Source organism: Penaeus vannamei, chromosome 31 (genome assembly GCF_042767895.1).
Source record: "Penaeus vannamei isolate JL-2024 chromosome 31, ASM4276789v1, whole genome shotgun sequence".
In the NCBI taxonomy this organism is placed as follows: domain Eukaryota; kingdom Metazoa; phylum Arthropoda; class Malacostraca; order Decapoda; family Penaeidae; genus Penaeus; species Penaeus vannamei.
In genome coordinates, this window is record NC_091579.1 from 3,205,802 (window position 1) to 3,223,301 (window position 17,500).

The 17,500-nt window shown below is 32.3% G+C and overlaps 3 protein-coding genes across 8 annotated transcripts in view; 2 read left to right on the forward strand and 1 right to left on the reverse strand.

Moving 5' to 3' along the window:
- Window positions 1-6,097, forward strand: part of Pex1 (peroxin 1) — a 12,323-nt gene extending 6,226 nt beyond the window's left edge. For 2 of the 4 annotated variants that reach the window (XM_070143642.1, XM_027364793.2), the window contains 5 exons: window positions 1-709; window positions 979-1,214; window positions 1,368-1,432; window positions 1,800-2,005; window positions 2,226-3,551. The exon at window positions 1-709 is cut by the window's left edge and continues 2,009 nt beyond it. In XM_070143642.1, the coding sequence (XP_069999743.1) occupies window positions 1-709; window positions 979-1,214; window positions 1,368-1,432; window positions 1,800-2,005; window positions 2,226-2,947 (1,938 nt within the window). In that variant the 3' untranslated portion in view covers window positions 2,948-3,551. Of the gene's footprint in view, window positions 710-978; window positions 1,215-1,367; window positions 1,433-1,799; window positions 2,006-2,225; window positions 3,552-5,575 lie in introns of those variants that run through there. The other 2 variants (XM_070143643.1, XM_070143644.1) reach the window with 2 other exon arrangements.
- A 1,968-nt stretch (window positions 6,098-8,065) lies between these two features.
- mRpS18C (mitochondrial ribosomal protein S18C) lies at window positions 8,066-13,711 on the reverse strand. The gene is made up of 4 exons (XM_027364796.2): window positions 13,554-13,711; window positions 10,390-10,532; window positions 8,727-8,934; window positions 8,066-8,258 (listed from the first exon to the last, which is right to left on the reverse strand). The coding sequence occupies exons 1-4, from the start codon at window positions 13,660-13,662 to the stop codon at window positions 8,167-8,169; spliced, it is 552 nt and encodes a 183-aa protein (XP_027220597.2). The 5' UTR covers window positions 13,663-13,711; the 3' UTR covers window positions 8,066-8,166.
- LOC113812879 (ELMO domain-containing protein 3) overlaps window positions 11,588-17,500 on the forward strand; it is a 19,388-nt gene continuing 13,475 nt past the window's right edge. The window contains exon 1 of one of the 3 annotated variants that reach the window (XM_070143645.1): window positions 11,588-11,703. The gene's annotated coding sequence lies outside the window, so the exon portion shown is untranslated. Of the gene's footprint in view, window positions 11,704-14,621; window positions 14,826-17,500 lie in introns of those variants that run through there. The other 2 variants (XM_027364797.2, XM_027364798.2) reach the window with 2 other exon arrangements.

The window sequence follows — 17,500 nt, forward strand, 5'->3', positions numbered from 1 at the left end:
CCTTCTCTTGTGGTTTTAGAAGATCTTGACTATTTAGTGCCACTGGAAGGCACTGATCAAGAATCGGGCCCTGTGTATGAATATGTGACGCAGGTTGTTAACATGCTCAGGAAACTTTTAGATGATCTTTTACGATTCTGTTCTGATTCAGAATCCCCTTCAGTGATGGTGATTGGGACATGTATAGCAAGAACAAGTGTCCATCCCCTTCTAGTCAGTCCTCAGGGCTGTCACTACTTTCCCTGCACCTTTAGAATTTCCCCATTGGAAACAGAAGGTCGTGTAAAGGCCTTCATGACAATGCTCAATGAACACTGTGAGAAATTTGCAGCCACCAAGGAGGGAATCTCTCTTTGCCAGTGCTTCCCTGAAGCTGATGAACACTGCGTATTCTGTGGGTATTCTGAGTCAGAAAAGTTCGAGGTGGATATGAAAGTCATTGCCAGAAGGACTGAAAGTTTTGTGCTTCCTGACCTGAGCCATTTAGCTTTTAGAACTTTCTTCCAAGCAAGGGATAGATGGGAAAGTAACATGTCAAGAGAAAACATGGAAAACATAAAAGATAACAATAGTGATTTTGTTAAGGACACTAACTTTTTGTGTAAAACCACTACACATAATACAATTTATGAAAGCAGCACACCACGGAAAGTTCTTCAGTGTGATGTGGATGCAGCTCTTGATGGCTACACATCTCTGGCCTTAAGAGGTGGGTTGAAGGCACAGATGTTGGTATGCAGACATGCATATAGACTTGCAAACTAATGCACATAGCCACCTCCCCCACACATAATAATTAGTCATAGCAAAATCCACCAAATTTTAGCCAAGTTCATTATAGTTATACTTGAAGCTTTTTTTTTAAATGTAGCAGCTTAATATCTGTCATTTGAATACATTTGAAACAAAGTAGTATTTAAAATATGACTTGAACCATTTAGATAGTAAAGATAAGTAATCATAGTGTAACCTCTGCAGGCATATCCCTTTCGGAGAAGAAGGCTGATGAAAGCTTCAGAGTTGGTGGCATGAAAGATGCCAAGAAGATCTTAGAGGAGACACTGACATGGCCTTCATTATATCCCAACTTGTTCAACAAGGTTAATCTGAGATTGAGGTCTGGGGTCTTGCTCTATGGCCCTCCAGGCTGTGGCAAAACTCTCCTAGCTAATGCTGTCTCAGCTTATTGTCAGCTGAACTTCATTTCAGTCAAGGTTTGTTGTCTTGTACTTCATATATTTTCCAATCCTGATCTGATTATGAGATTGATCTTCAACTTTATTATTACATTTTGTCTGTTTTGATATTGTTTCTTTAAAGCAACATTATATGTTTGATGCAATATTGATACTATATTATTTTTGCAGGGACCAGAGCTTTTGTCCAAGTATATTGGTGCAAGTGAGCAGGCAGTCAGAGATGCTTTTGAGAGGTAAGTGAAAAAAATAAAACAATATAATACGAGGATGGGATATATGAAAATATGGTTATTTTTTGACTGGGATAGAACTATCTTTGTAAAGTTTGGTGTTTTGTGTGACTGCAGTTAGTCAGTTACCTTGGAGGAAAATCAGTAACAGGCTGTTGTTAACAGCTCGTAGACTTTTCTCCTTTTTATTTGTCTTGGTGTAATAAATCTTATGTGAAACCTGTAGTTAATTAGAAGAGTTATGATAATAGGGAAAGAATGATTATAACAGTTCTGTTGAACTGAGGCAACTATTTAGATACAATTATAAAGTTTTCATTTTGTTTTAAATAATGTACAATATTGAAAAGAATTTTCTTCATGTTAACAGAGCTTCAAGTGCCAAACCGTGTGTCTTATTCTTCGATGAATTTGAGTCGATTGCTCCAAGGCGTGGACATGATAGCACTGGGGTGACCGATCGTGTGGTGAATCAGCTACTTACACAGATGGATGGTGTTGAAGGACTCACTGGAGTTTACATCTTAGCAGCAACCTCGAGGCCAGACCTAATTGATCCTGCATTGCTTCGGCCAGGTGATTTGTTATAAACTGCACTTTGTCTTCTTTTGTCATTATTTTGTAAAATAATGAATACTGCTGTTTCTGAAGCTATTTATTTTGTAGTTCAAGTATTAGGCACTTCAAAATACTATCATCTTTTTCAAAATGATGGAATAGTATTGAGCAAAAATTAAATTCTGCTGCAATAAGTGTAGGAAATCCTGTGTTTATATGATGTGTTTTTCTGTTTCAGGCCGTCTTGACAAGTGTGTATATTGTCCAATGCCATCAGAAAAGGACAGAAAAGAGATCCTGGAAGTTTTAAGTCAGGATGTTGACTTAGGAGAAGAAATAGATTGGTCAGAGGTTGCCACTTTAACTGAAAACTTTTCTGGGGCAGACTTACAAAGTATTTTGTCAACAGCACAGGTTGCTGTTGCTCAGGAGGCCTTTGGTGATGATCTTTATAAGGGTGTTATCCAACCAATTAAAGAGGAGAGAGATACAACTGGTGCCAAAGATGAGAAAGACAATATTGAAGAATCTTTATCTTTTCTTGATGCTCCAATTAATGAAGAAGACACTGGAGGAAACTCAGGTTATCAAGGATCACATAATGTTGAGAAAATACAAGAACAAGTCCTAATTGAAAAGGAAAAGAAAAGAGTCATATATAGTCAAAAGAGCTATATTTCTGAAAATGAAATGTCAGATGATGAGATGGTTGACAATCAAATCAGAACAAAGAATACCTTTACTGAGCCTATGAAACTCGATAGTGCCAAGCAGCATGACTCCACACAGTCTAGTTTTAAGATTTGTTATAGGCACATTCAAGCTGCATTGAAAGAGGTGAAGCCATCAGTCACACAGACTGACCAGAAAAGATATGCACAGTTGTATGCCAGTTTTACCAGCTCAAGGGAAGGGAATTTTGGACAGCCATCCCCAGGAAAAAGAGCAACATTAGCATAACATAAGAATGAATTGTGTACTTTATAAAACCTATGGTATGATGCTTGTGACACATTTAGAAGTAATGTGATACAAAATCTGTGATTTGCTTTCCTTCCTGTTACATGCAATATATGTACCTATACAGTCCACCTTCTTTAGCCCTGCAAGTTATTTACTCTCTTTAATTAAGCTATATATATATATCTGGAAGATCTGGTGGTTCATTTGAAAATCTCCATCAGATGCATACTCATTTGAGCCAAAATCCTGAAGTGCCAAGTTCCTACCCTTTCTAACTGAGACATAAAAGAATACTGCCTCTTCAATAGAATTTGCAACATGAAAAATCCCTTTTTTGCAACTGAATGTAAATTGCAGGATAGATAAGAATTTATCATATTTGAACAGTGTTCACAGCAACAATTTTGCTGTGAAGATATTCATTCTCATTTATACTTTTTTTTTCTACATTTTTAAAATTTCAATTTAAGCAATACAACAATTGCATGTTAAACTCTAAGGGATTGGCCTACCTCATCCATTTTACTTTCACTAACTTCATAAGATATTTTGGAGTTTCTCTGAAATGTAAAGTATTAAATAAATATTGTTGGAGATTTTATCAGCATTTTCATTGAACTGTTACATATCTGTGTCTAATAGCTGTGCATGTGTTAGGGGGGGGGGGGTGAGTGTGTTTGGTTTTAGTTTTCAAGAACTGAAGTATATGTCATGGATATGCAGATATTATGCAATCATAATTTCATTGTTCTAGAATAGACAGATCACATTCTGTATATGATTAATTGGTAGAATGTTATATACTGGAAATATACAGTATGTAAGAAAATACTGAATACTGAAATATATGTATATATTATATATATACATACATATATATACATATATATATATATATATATATATATATACATATATATATATATATATATATACATATATATATACATATATACATATATATATATATATATATATATATATATATATATATATATTTATATATATATATATATATATATATATATATATATATATATATATATATATATATATATATATATATATATATATATATATATATATATATATATATATATATATATATATATATATATATATATATATATATATATATATATATATATATATGTACATACATACATACATATACATATATATATATATATATATATATGTATATATATATATATGTATAAAGAAAAAAAATATATATATGTATATGTATAAATGTATATATATATATATAAATATGTATATATATATTATATATATGTATATTATATATATATATATATATATATTTTATATATATATATATATATATATATATATATATATATATATATATATATATATATATATATTATATACATATATATATATATATATATATATATATATATATTATATACATATATATATATATATATATATATATATATATATATATATATATATATATATATATATATATATAAATTATATACATGTCTATATATATTTATATATATATATATATATATATATATATATATATACATATATATATATAATATATATATATATTATATACATATATATATTATATATATGTATATATATATATTTTTTCTTTTAGGTGAAACTGACCTAATCTTTTGTAAAATAAGTGAGATATGTTTTCTGACTGCAGATATGAAAAAAAGGAAAAGAAAGGGGACTATCTGCAACAATAATTTCTTGCTTAAATACTTTATGATATACTGAACATAATATTAAACTGAGTATATCGGGAAAGCCAGATGTAGGGGAGATTCAGATATTTAATAGAGAAACTCTCACTTGCTATCAAAGCTGTGCTCATTGGCTTTTGTATCAGCCCTAGATTATCCATTAAGCAATATTAACGCATACTTTGGACAGCAAAGAAAGGTGATATCACAGAGTTCTAGTGCTATATCTTTTGTCACTAAATTTTAGGAAATCCAGATATATAGAAAGGGCCGGATATTGTCAGGTATTCATTAGTTGCATTTAACATTCTCTCATCTAATCAATCTTCCTGGCAGGAAATGTTTTTTCTCAAAAACCAGCCCGGGCCACATTGTAACATATACTCTGAAGATTACTTTGAACCTTTGTAGAGTAACCAGACAGCTCAGGCTCATACAAGCTTTACTTCAGGGTTTCTTTTTAAGAATCATGTTCAAGCTTGGGTGATAATGGGACATGTTTATATAAACAGTATAATAATGCAAGCAAAATAATTTCATATTACAACTTGCAACATTCCAAACTAATTTACTGAATATACTAGTTCATCTTTGAATAGTTACAAGATTAAGTTCTGACTGCCTATGGCATTGAGAAATGTCTGAATGATAATTGTATTTGCCTTGAATTGCTTTTTATATTTTTGCCGTAGGAAACTTACGGTATACTAAGATGTATTGAGCAGCCTGTGACACCAAAAAAGTAAATGCTGGAGAGTAGTTTTAGAGTTGATAACTGGACTGTTGTATTATGGGTATAAAAAACTGCATGATACACAAATACCCATTTAGTGCATGTTATGTAAATACTGAACTATCATACATTAATTTTGTCTGCTTATTTTTTCAGGTGGCAGTAGTATTGAATAAAACGGACTGCGTCTTGAGTCGTGCCAGCAATGAACTGCTAAATGCGATGCGCTTTGATGAACTAAAGGAGTATGCACCGCAGCAACTCACAACTTTTGAAGTGAGTGCTCTTGCAGGGAAAGGACTGAGACCTCTTCTGGAGTGGATAAAGGGAACTAAGCCAAAGCCAAAGTAGAGCAGGTGAACAGATCTGAGGGACTTTCATTCTGATGAAAGTTAGGCAAAATTTTTTGGTAAAAGCAAAATGAAAAGTGCTTGTCAGTATGAGTCTAACAAAAGATTTTATAATTCTACACAAATATTTTGTAATAACTGATCTCAGTACTATATACCACATGCAGTTTATTTGAAATAACGTCTGCACTCTGTAAATCAAATCAGTTTATACAATAGTAGTTATAACAAGTGGGTTACTGATATATAGTTCCCTGTCAAAATACTTCAAACTCATGAAATCACTTTGTTAATACATGTTACAAATGTCCCTAAATGACTGGTTAAATTCAGAGATGCTTTTAAGATCTTGAGACATTGGTGTGTTAATCCTAGTCAAATTTTTTTAGAGCTTCACATTTACCATTTTGAAGGTATTTCAGAATAAAATATAAAATGCTTTATCTAAAGGTTTCCGTTAGGTGCAATAAGTGGGTTTCACAACATGAATGAACACATCGGGCATACTAGCCCCAGGTGCCCATGCCTAACAATGCCATTGATTAAAAGCAATGTATTCTAGTCTTGACTCTTGCCCACATAATATACTTGGTTGACGGACATGCTTTCAGGTACTGACATTCCACTTGCAAGATTCTGTATGATTTCTTTTAATTTTTGTGTACTGGACATATCAAGGAAACTGGTATATGCTAATAAACTTATAGAGAACAAGAAGATAAAAAAATTGTTTAATACATAATGAGCATGACAACTGAAGGGAAGATAACAATGAATTAAAATATTGAAACAGCTGTCTGAGATAAGAACCGTCCATAATAAAAATCCTGGTAGTACATAAATTAAAATAATTGAATTTTATTTTATACATATACTGCTTAGGTGCCTTTTGTAAACAAATGTTATCCACAATAAAGAATTAAAAAGGAACTTACTTGTTATTAATAACAGCATCTCTCAGCAATATTATTTATGAAATATTATAATTTATCATTTATTAAATATTTTCTTCTTGTCAACTTCCAAGGTCATGAGTGGCGTATACAAGATATAGCAATAGAGCGAGGCTTGGTCACAAAGCCCCCAGGTAAGAAGAGGTCATACAGTCATGAAATAATAGGACTTACAAGTGTAAGGAATCATCTAAGACAATATTGAATAATCAAATGACTTTCATTTACCTCTCATGAAAATAACCCATTAATGCCTGGATTGCATGTAAAATTGAAATAGCCTCTATTCCTTGGTTTTGTTGATTTTGATTACATATAAATGGCTCCAGAAGCGCCTAATCACCAAGGGGATTAATGACTAAGCAACCATACCAATTTATTCTATTCCTTAATTTTTGTAAAGATTTTTAAAATTTTTATTACTATTATTGTTAATACCATCTTACTCATAAGTGATAATAATAAAAATAATTATAATGAGGATAATAACATTTGTAATAACAATAGTAAAAGAAATACAGACTTTTTTCACAAAAACTTACACTTTGGTTAAAGATGGCAAGATCTACATGGCATGTCCACTGTAATTTTACTTCAATTGCTTTAACACAAAGATGGCTCCAGAAGTGCTTTGTCACCAAGAAGTCTATTCTTAGTCCTACCTGTGTCACTAAATTACCCTTTTACTTGATTTTTGGAAAGATTATTTACATTTTTAAATTGCTATTAGTATTTTAATACCATTATAAATCATGCTGTCAGTAATAGTAGGATCAATATTGATAGCATTAGAAAAAAAAATCAGAAATTCAAGGAAAGGGGAAATCAGGTGTGGTTAATCTAGGGCCTATTAATTGACTCCTTGGTCGCTGAGCATTTATAGAGTCATCTGTGTGCAATAAAACCCCCAAATACTACAGTGGACAGGACATGAACCCATGACTTGTGGTTATGGAAGAGGTAAACAGTTGAGATCCAGGTAGTCTTAAAAAATCTTTCCTTTGTGAACATGTGTTTATGAAACCATTTGTGAGTAAACAAAATTAATAGTAATAATTATTATAATAATGATAATAAAATACTGTACCCAGTGTCAATTGCTTAGAGATATTTCTTCAAGTTTCACAACTATTTGTTTATTTGCATATGTGTATTTACAATGAATGTTTAAACAGGTTTCTTTATCTTTTATTTTTTTTAGGTAATCTGTTGCTAGCTAATTTATACATCTTAAGTAACATATCATAAAAGAAAGCAGAAGTTTTATTCATAAAGCACATGACATAAATTTCCACTTCACAGTGATTCTCCTTATTTACAAATAAGTTGAGAAAACTAACACAAAAACTCAACATTTTAATTCAATATTTTATACAAAAGTCACATTTCTGGACTGCACTATGTTTCCTCATGAGTGCATATTTACAAAACCAGTAACTCATCACTAATATTTATGAGGCCGTACAGGGTTGTTGGGGTCAAATAATTTGGGATCCTTCAAGAAATCTACACTCTTCATCATAACTGGCATGAAACCTGTGAAAAGATGGGAGAAATTTAGACTCTTTGGAAATAAATTATTTTTCAATGGTCTCAAAGGATTTAAAAAATGTAATCTTTTAATGTGATATTGATTATAAAAGAGGAAAAGAATGAATGTAAAAACTGATGAGGAATGTAAAACTGATATGGCATACTAAAGAACTGGAGAGAAAAAAAAAATTCTAGGTCTACTTATCACAGAAAGAAATAGAGAGAGAAGCAGAAAGGAAAAACATGAAAGAAAAAAAAAAGTTATTTTGAAAATGAATCAACAAAGAAAAATATGAGAAAAAAGAAAAAGCTAAGCAAAAATGGAAAAAAGAAAAGAAAAAAACAAAAAACAAAATAATAATAAAATAAATAAATAAATAAAAGCCAAAAATGAATGCCCCAACTCTGAGACCAATCATGTTTTGTTTCATCTTTCACAGACAGCAAAAACAATTCATCTAGGTATCTCACCTGCATCTCTGCTCTTTTCTATTTCTCGTTCCAGTATTGATTGTTGTCTCCTACAAAGCCTGGTAATATGCCTGCCGTAAATCTGTCCAGTGAAAGGCGATACAAACTGGGAGAGCAATCTAACATTCTTGTAGTCTAAGTGCACATTGTAGTTGCAGAGTATGCACTGTAATTTCTCTCTCTCATAGGGGTTTGGCATTTCAACAGGCTGAAAAATTAAGCAGTGACAGATATTACTAACCTGGTGCATATAACTTTATTGTTCTCATCCAAATACGAAACCAAAGGACTGATAATATATTTGGGCACTAATTCTGAATCCTAGAAAAGTATGATAAAAATAAATTAACCTACAAATTTTCAGACCTGAAATTAATGTTTTTATAAAATTAGGAGGGAGTCATCAATTTTAAAAATTTTCAATATTTCTTCTATACCCCAATTTTAAGTGCTTAACTTTAACTCTTTGGTTAGCCTGAGGTGCATTGATCATGTAAGAAATATACTTAGGTAGTGAACATTATTTTATACACATTAGGAACCTGGAGGAGCTGTTAAATGTACAAAAAATGAAAATGATCTTTAAGTGAATGTAATTTCCCTTTTTGTATGTGAACCAATGAGAAACAAATTCATCATAAAATGTGTTATCAACCTTTAACCCTATGATGATAGGGCCTGAATTTTTGTGATGTAATATTATACAAGTCTCGCCTCTGTGGCTAGGTCTAAGCTGTGTACAACTGGCCCACTAGGACGGTACACAGCTCATGACAGCTATAGTCGTACCAATCACTTAAGGGTTAAATCAAGGTCCTAAACCAAGTATTTCTTATTTTTTCATGTTGTTAACCACTTGCCTCCCTTAACCCTTTGTGTGCTGGCTCCACAAATAAATTATCGCCAAGATATTTATAACCTACATCAGCTTGATTTTTTGGATGATCTTTTACAATCACAATTAGCATTTTAATATTATTACAATAATCATAAAGTCAATAAAAATAATAATAACAGAACTGACATTAACAACATTAGGGGGACAGGATATTGACACACATTAAAAAGTTAGACAACATAGACACATTCAAAAATATAATTTTACAATCTCCATTACCCAAATTTTCCATGACCAAAACACTATTTACTGCAATATTTCTGGCCCGAAATAAAGATCAATAAATGCTGAAAAAAACAAAACAAAACAAAAAAACATCATAAGCCTATTAAAGAAAAAGTGAGGATTTAATAAACATGAACTGATAGACTTGATCAAGTATTATCCATGAAGCAGAAAATTAACTCACTCTCTGACAAGTCATGCATCTTCACTAATTTTAAACAATAATGAGGAAAGAATAAGGACAAAGAAGTAGACAGACTGACACATTCCTGTCACCCCTCATCATACAGCCCTCCATTTCCTACGTTCTATAAAAAAACAGTGGAGTTGAGTGTCTTAGACATTCAACTCCACTGTTTTTGTGCATTTGAAACATAAAAATGCCCATTTCTTTAGCTATGAAACAGATTTTTTCAGGTCTATTTTTCCAGTGTTTCTGTTTCATCACACAACAGTAAAACAAAGGATATCCAGAGCTGGCCCCTTGTTCTTTATCTTTAAAAGTATATTAAACAAATACATAAATGAAATGCTCATTACCATATCCATTTTACTTTGTCTGATCAACAGCTGCTCCACTTCCGATGCATTAAATACATCTGGTTCTTTACTCTCTGTCTGGGTGGGAGGGGATGTTGCAGAGCTTGGGTCTGTGGTTGTGCTGCATGGTGACACTGTCATTCCTGTAATACATATGTACATATATAAGTAAAATATGTGCGATACAATTTGGAAACTTCATGTGATGTGATCTTAACAGCATATATTTACATTTATTTTATAAATAAATAAATAAATAAATAAATACATTATATATATATATATATATATATATATATATATATATATATATATATATATATATATATATATATATATATATAATCACACACACATATATCATACATCTCTCTCACACTCACACACACACACTCTCACACACACACACACACACACACTCACACTCACACTCACACTCACACTCACACTCACACACACACACACATATTTATAAAATAAATGTAAATATATGCTGTTATGATCACATGACATTAAGTTTCCAAATTGTATCATTCACACAAACACACACACACATATACATATATATCTAAAATAGATAGAGAGATGGAGAAAGATGTATTTATGTACACAAACATATATATAGATACTTTGTTTAACTTCCATTAGAGAAAGGAAACACCTATGGTACCTGTGTAACCTTTACTCATGACTGGAACTATTTCTCAAAATCAAAAATTGATGAGACCTTTACCAGAGATTGCCTACATGAGAAACTGGCCTAGGGTTGTGACCTTACTTTTAGTATTACTAAAAGATCAACTATGAGACTCCATCAACTACAGGTGATATAAATAGATTAACACTTATTGATTCTGACCTTGCTATAAGACCTTGACTTTTAATTCCCTTAGTCTGCATTCCTCTGTCCCACCCTCTCCCTCTGCTACATTTTCAGACACCCACTTCAGAACAGAATTATGTTTCCTTAGTCACTTTGCACATCTAGCACCCTTCACATGGAGTGTGAACTAATATTGAACTAATATAATATAGAGCTAATATTGCTTTTATCAATTACTGTTTATAAAAATTGAATGTAGCTGTGACTGTTATGGAAATATAACCTATGTATATGTGTAACAGTATTGGAAAATTTAGAGTATCATCTTTTCTTGATGCAAACATATCTTAAGCCAACAGTCATCACTTCATATTGCAATCATTTTGTTCGTTTGTTTTGTTTTGTTTGTATAAGTGTTCACGACCACTGAGATTGATGATGAAAACTTGTAAGCTTACAAGAAAACCATACAACATGTAGCTACTAATGAGGTAAGATTGTTCAAGGTTTTTCTTTCATGGTCCATCATTCAGACCCTTATGAGCTTTATCTTGCATGTCAAAAGTTGTGGGGGTTAGGGGGAAGAAGCCCCTATAAATTTTTTTTACAGATATTTTTTATTTTTAATACCACATAATCTGGCCCTCATCACTTCCTGATAATACCTCATGCCCTCCTAAATTAATGAGTCTTGAATTGGCTCTATTGTTGCCTGACTAAAATCACTAGAAAAACATATTTCTTCCCATTAATCCTTTGCTCTGGGATGGTATTAGCCTACATATATTCCATGTCCACTGTGAATTGTTCATTAATTGTGTATATTCACAGATATGTCCATAAGTACAAATCATCTGTGTGTGATGAAATTCACAGAGGACTGTATATAACCAAAAACAAAGGGTTAAAACTGTGCAAATAATTAAAGAGCCCTATACTGGCATTCACATTTTTTTTCTCCTGTGACTTTATTGGTTATTTCTATCCAAACTGCATTGCAAATTGCTGTAATCTGTGATGGAAAGCTTGTAAACTGAAATCCAGCCCATCAATCATCTAGCGCTTGAAATGTTTCCATGGTAAATATTAAGAATACAATTGCATGGCTAAACATAACAATGTTGATATTAGTTGATTCCTCTCACTCTCTACTACCCCTATCTGTAGAAATTATGCTGTGGAAACCCCCCTAATACTCAGAATCTTGGCTCCAATAGCAGAAGAGAGCATGAATGATACTAGGGAAATGGCAGGGTAAAATATGAATAATATACAGAGAATGGTCAATACATAGTAAATGCAGAAGGCTATACCCCCTTCAAAACCCCCATGGGAGGGCTGCTGCCTGCCAACCCGTCCCAAATATGAAGGAATCCACCAGGTATGTACGGCAGGATATAGGGTAGGGCAGACTAAGCACTGGGCACTCCCACATGTTTGACGTACATTCTACCTTGTACTGTATATTGTCCCTCTGCCCTACTGTGAATACGTCAAGGATTCTTTTGTTTTTGAGGGCAGGAGTTGGGGGCCAGCAGACCCTAAGGAGAGGGGCTGTAGGGAGCACAGCCTCCTGGATAAAACATTATAGTGATTGATTTTATTGACATATTTCATATTCGTATATTATTCATATGTTACCTGGCAAATACCATGGTACCTTTCATACCTTCCCTTACAATTGAAGGTAAGAATATGGGGGTTTGGGGGGTTCTGTTGCAAAGGTCCTATATATATGAGCAGTAGAGAGCGAGAGGAATCCACAGATACTACTGTCATCATGATCATGCCTACGAAGGTATTCTAAACAATTACCATTTCCATTTTTGACCACAAATTGCTGGGAAGATTAATTAGCTCATTCTTGCCGTACTGTATTGGACTTGGTCAGAGCGCTGCCAGTCACGGAGGACCAACTGTTCTGTGTTTGATGGCAGACATGAGGGTACCTCCGACATATTTACCTAACCAATTACCCTGTAATAAGTTTCCAAACAGAAGTATTCAAATGCACAAAACTGAATACCCTAATACCCCTAGCAGCTAAAATCTTAAAAGTATTTGCTTGGAAGATTTTCAGTAATGAAGGGAACTTTTCATGAAGCTTCTAACATGATATTACACAATGTACATTAGAAATGACGGATTTCGACTCCTGTCCATATACTTCAAGCTCTGGCTCGTAAAATATAATAACATTTTTTTTCTGTCATTAGATAATACCGTAAACATAGAAGCATAGCACCCGGCAAATCCATTTTCACGCAGACAAAACTGCCTTTTCCTCACCATAGCCTACAGTTCACATCATTTACACCCAAATGGCTCATCTGCGACTTACTCATCAACTGTGATCTTCCATTTGAGGAAAACAGATGGTAATCTCTCAGAGAAGAAGCGAGTCGTCTGCTCCACACGGCCGCCATGATACTTGTGTTGTTATTAGACATTCATGAGTAACGTGAGTAACACAATTTAATTGATGACTAATAATAAATGGGTCAGATTGATTTAGAAGTGTACGCGATAATGGTAATAGAATTAAATGGAAACCAAATGGAATACTTTGGATGATATCAATGGTGGTCATGAACTTGACATTGCATTTTACATGTAGTGTGACTCTGAGTAATGAGTGTAATCGCGATGCAAGATATATAAGAATAGATGATGAATCAATGAATCAAAGTGAATGGTAATGATAGTGGGATTAATTTGGTCTTTTACGATTTGACAGAACTTGTGATGACTGAGAACGATGTGATGTTCGTGTAATTAGCGGAAGATTCGCGTATGACATGAGCAATGAAGCGTATTCTTTTAAACTGATTTCCAGACTATTTGCGAAGTTATGTATCGAAAGCTACCGAAATGGCTTTTACTTGAACGTAAAGATAACAGTTGATTACGGTTTAATCATTACATAGTATATCAATAGGAGATGAATTGTAACTACATAACAGCAAAAAGGTGCAAGATACTTTTGATTGGTTTAGATTATATATTAGAATATCACGCAGTAACTGTTATTTTGAAAAGCAAATGTTCAATAACAGCTCGATGACCAGTAGAGAAAGAAACGCGAAAAATTATCAAATCATATCGTAATAAAGTCGATTGTTTAGATCAGTCCTGTAAATGAACATAGTACTATTTTGAATAGTAAATAAATGATCTTTCATTGCAGTTTTCATTGTAATGTTTATGGCTTAGCTTTATTTTCTGCACAATATGTAAAGTAAAAATACCAAAACAAAGCTCATCTTCTTAGCTTTCCATGTGACATCGGTCATATTTATTTAATACGAAACACGAAGAAAATAACCCATTCCCGATACCAATCACAGCAACCAATAAAGGCAGATACACACACAAAATAAGAATAAGTATCATCAAGGGGATAAATCAGGTGATTTTCCTCTCTACCGATGAAGAATTAATGATTTAAAGACGATAGCTTTTGGGCGAGCGAGGTAGCGTTGCTGTGGTTGGGGTGAAGTTGAAGTCGAACGCCCTGGACAGGTAATCCTCACATAATTTAGCCTTTTGCGCTGTCTTTATCCACTGCCCCTCTCACCTGCACCCACTTGCGAGGAGGGGCTCAGGAGAGGAGGTCGGTGCTGTGGCTCAGAGTGACGTTGTGGTGTGAGAGAGTTAGGAAAGGGTTTATGAGGCGGATGGGAGGGGTCCTCATGCCTTGTTTTAGTCTGTTTGTGTGTGTGTGTGTTTTATCTTCGTGTTTTCTTGAGCTTCGGGCTCTGGTGGGGTATTGTGGTTAGGTGTGGGTTTGTGGGGCGAGATATGGGGGAGGGAGTGTTTTGACAGGTATGTCATATGTTTTGAGGTTTACCATACCTTTGAGGTCTAAGGGAAGAATGGAGACACCACTTGTTAGTATCATGGGATATGATATGTATTTGTGACTCTGGCAGCTGTCACCTTCTGGAAGGTACTGTGCACTCACACACTCACTCATGCACATGCACAAACTCACTCGTACACACATGCACACACTCACCCTCGCACATACAAGTATGTGCACGCACACAAGAACAAACATGTACACACGCTCACAGGAACAAACATGTACACACGCACAGACATGTACACTCCCACACATGCATGTGAACACACACAAACACATACGTGAATATCCAAGCCTGTGAATGTACACGCACATGAATGCACATGCATGTGGATGCACACACACGTAAATGCATGTGCACACGCACATGAATGCACACACAGGTGGATGCAAACACATGTACATGCACACATGTGTGGCTGCACATGCACTCAAATGCACACGCTTGCACACCAACACATGCACACCCACCCACCTACCAACAGACACACATACATACACACATATACATACCCACATATACATACACATATACATACACACATATATATATACATGCACACGCACACACACGCACACACACGTACACACGTACATACTCACACATACACACGCACGCACACATACACACACACACATACACACACGCACACGCACACGCACACGCACACACACACACACAAACAAACAAACAAACAAACAAACAAACAAACAAACAAACACATACACATACACATACACATACACATACACATACACATACACACACACACACACACACACACACACACACACACACACACACACACACACACACACACACACACACACACACACACACACACATACACATACACACACACACACACATACACATACACATACACATACACATACACATACACACACACACACACACACACACACACACATACACATACACATACACATACACATACACATACACATACACATACACACAGACATACACGCATATATACACACTTATATATACTTACAGATACGTATGTATACACATGAATATGCATGTACACACACACATATACATATATATTTATATTTATACATATATTTATATATATATTTATATATATATTTATATATATAGATATATATATATATATATATATATATTTATATATATATATATTTATATATATATATATATATTTATATATATATATATTTATATATATATATATTTATATATATATTTATATATATATTTATATATATATTCATATATATATTTATATATATATTAAAAAATATTTATATATATATATTTATATATATATTTATATATATATTTATATATAGATATATATATATATATTTATATAAATTTATATATATTTATATATAGATATATTTATTCATATATAAATATATATATTCATATATTGATATATATATATATTGTATATATATATATTGATATATATATATATTGATATATATATATATTGATATATATATATTGATATATATATATATTGATATATATATATTGATATATATATATATTGATATATATATATTGATATATATATATTGATATATATATATATTGATATATATATATATTGATATATATATTGATATATATATTGATATATATATATTGATATATATATATTGATATATATATATTGATATATATATATTGATATATATATATTGATATATATATATTGATATATATATTGATATATATATTGATATATATATTGATATATTTATATATTTATATATTTATATATTTATATATTTATATATTTATATATATATATATAATTATTTATATATTTATATATTTATATATTTATATATTTATATATTTATATATATATATATATATATATATATATATATATATATATATATATATATATATATATATATATATATATATATATATATATGAATGTGTATGTATATGTATGGATACGTATGTACACATACGAATGTGTATGTATACATACGAATATGTATTTATATATATGAATACATATACATACATACATGCACACGCACATGCACACTCACAGTTATGTTATATATTATTTTTTTATTTTTAAGGAATTGTACCTCCAACCTTCTTTTGAGGGTACTCCTTCCCTTCCAAATTCCTGCGTGTAATGCAAAATCCCCCTCACCTCAGACCAGCAAGATGGTTGAATGATGCACTATGAGGTAAACCTATCTTGCCGCGCACTTGGTTCTGAGTATGTTCAAGTTATGGGAGTTTGCATTTTGCTAACAGATACTGCCATAATTGGTTAGTAGACATTGATAGGAATTTGAACGTTTGCTTTGATTTTTTAAAAATACCAAAATATATATATATAGATATATTTTTTTCTGTTTCCTCAGTCTAGTGCAAAGTAATAATGAACGGT

Bases quoted from the DNA above. Each gene is read 5' to 3' on its own strand.
- mRpS18C (XM_027364796.2), bottom strand. From the start codon at position 13,662: ATGTCTAATAACAACACAAGTATCATGGCGGCCGTGTGGAGCAGACGA. The intron at 8,935-10,389 runs GTAATGAGCATT...TTAATTTTTCAG, and splicing joins GACAAAGTAAAATGGATATG to CCTGTTGAAATGCCAAACCC. The intron at 8,259-8,726 runs GTGAGATACCTA...ATCTTTTCACAG, and splicing joins AGAAAAGAGCAGAGATGCAG to GTTTCATGCCAGTTATGATG.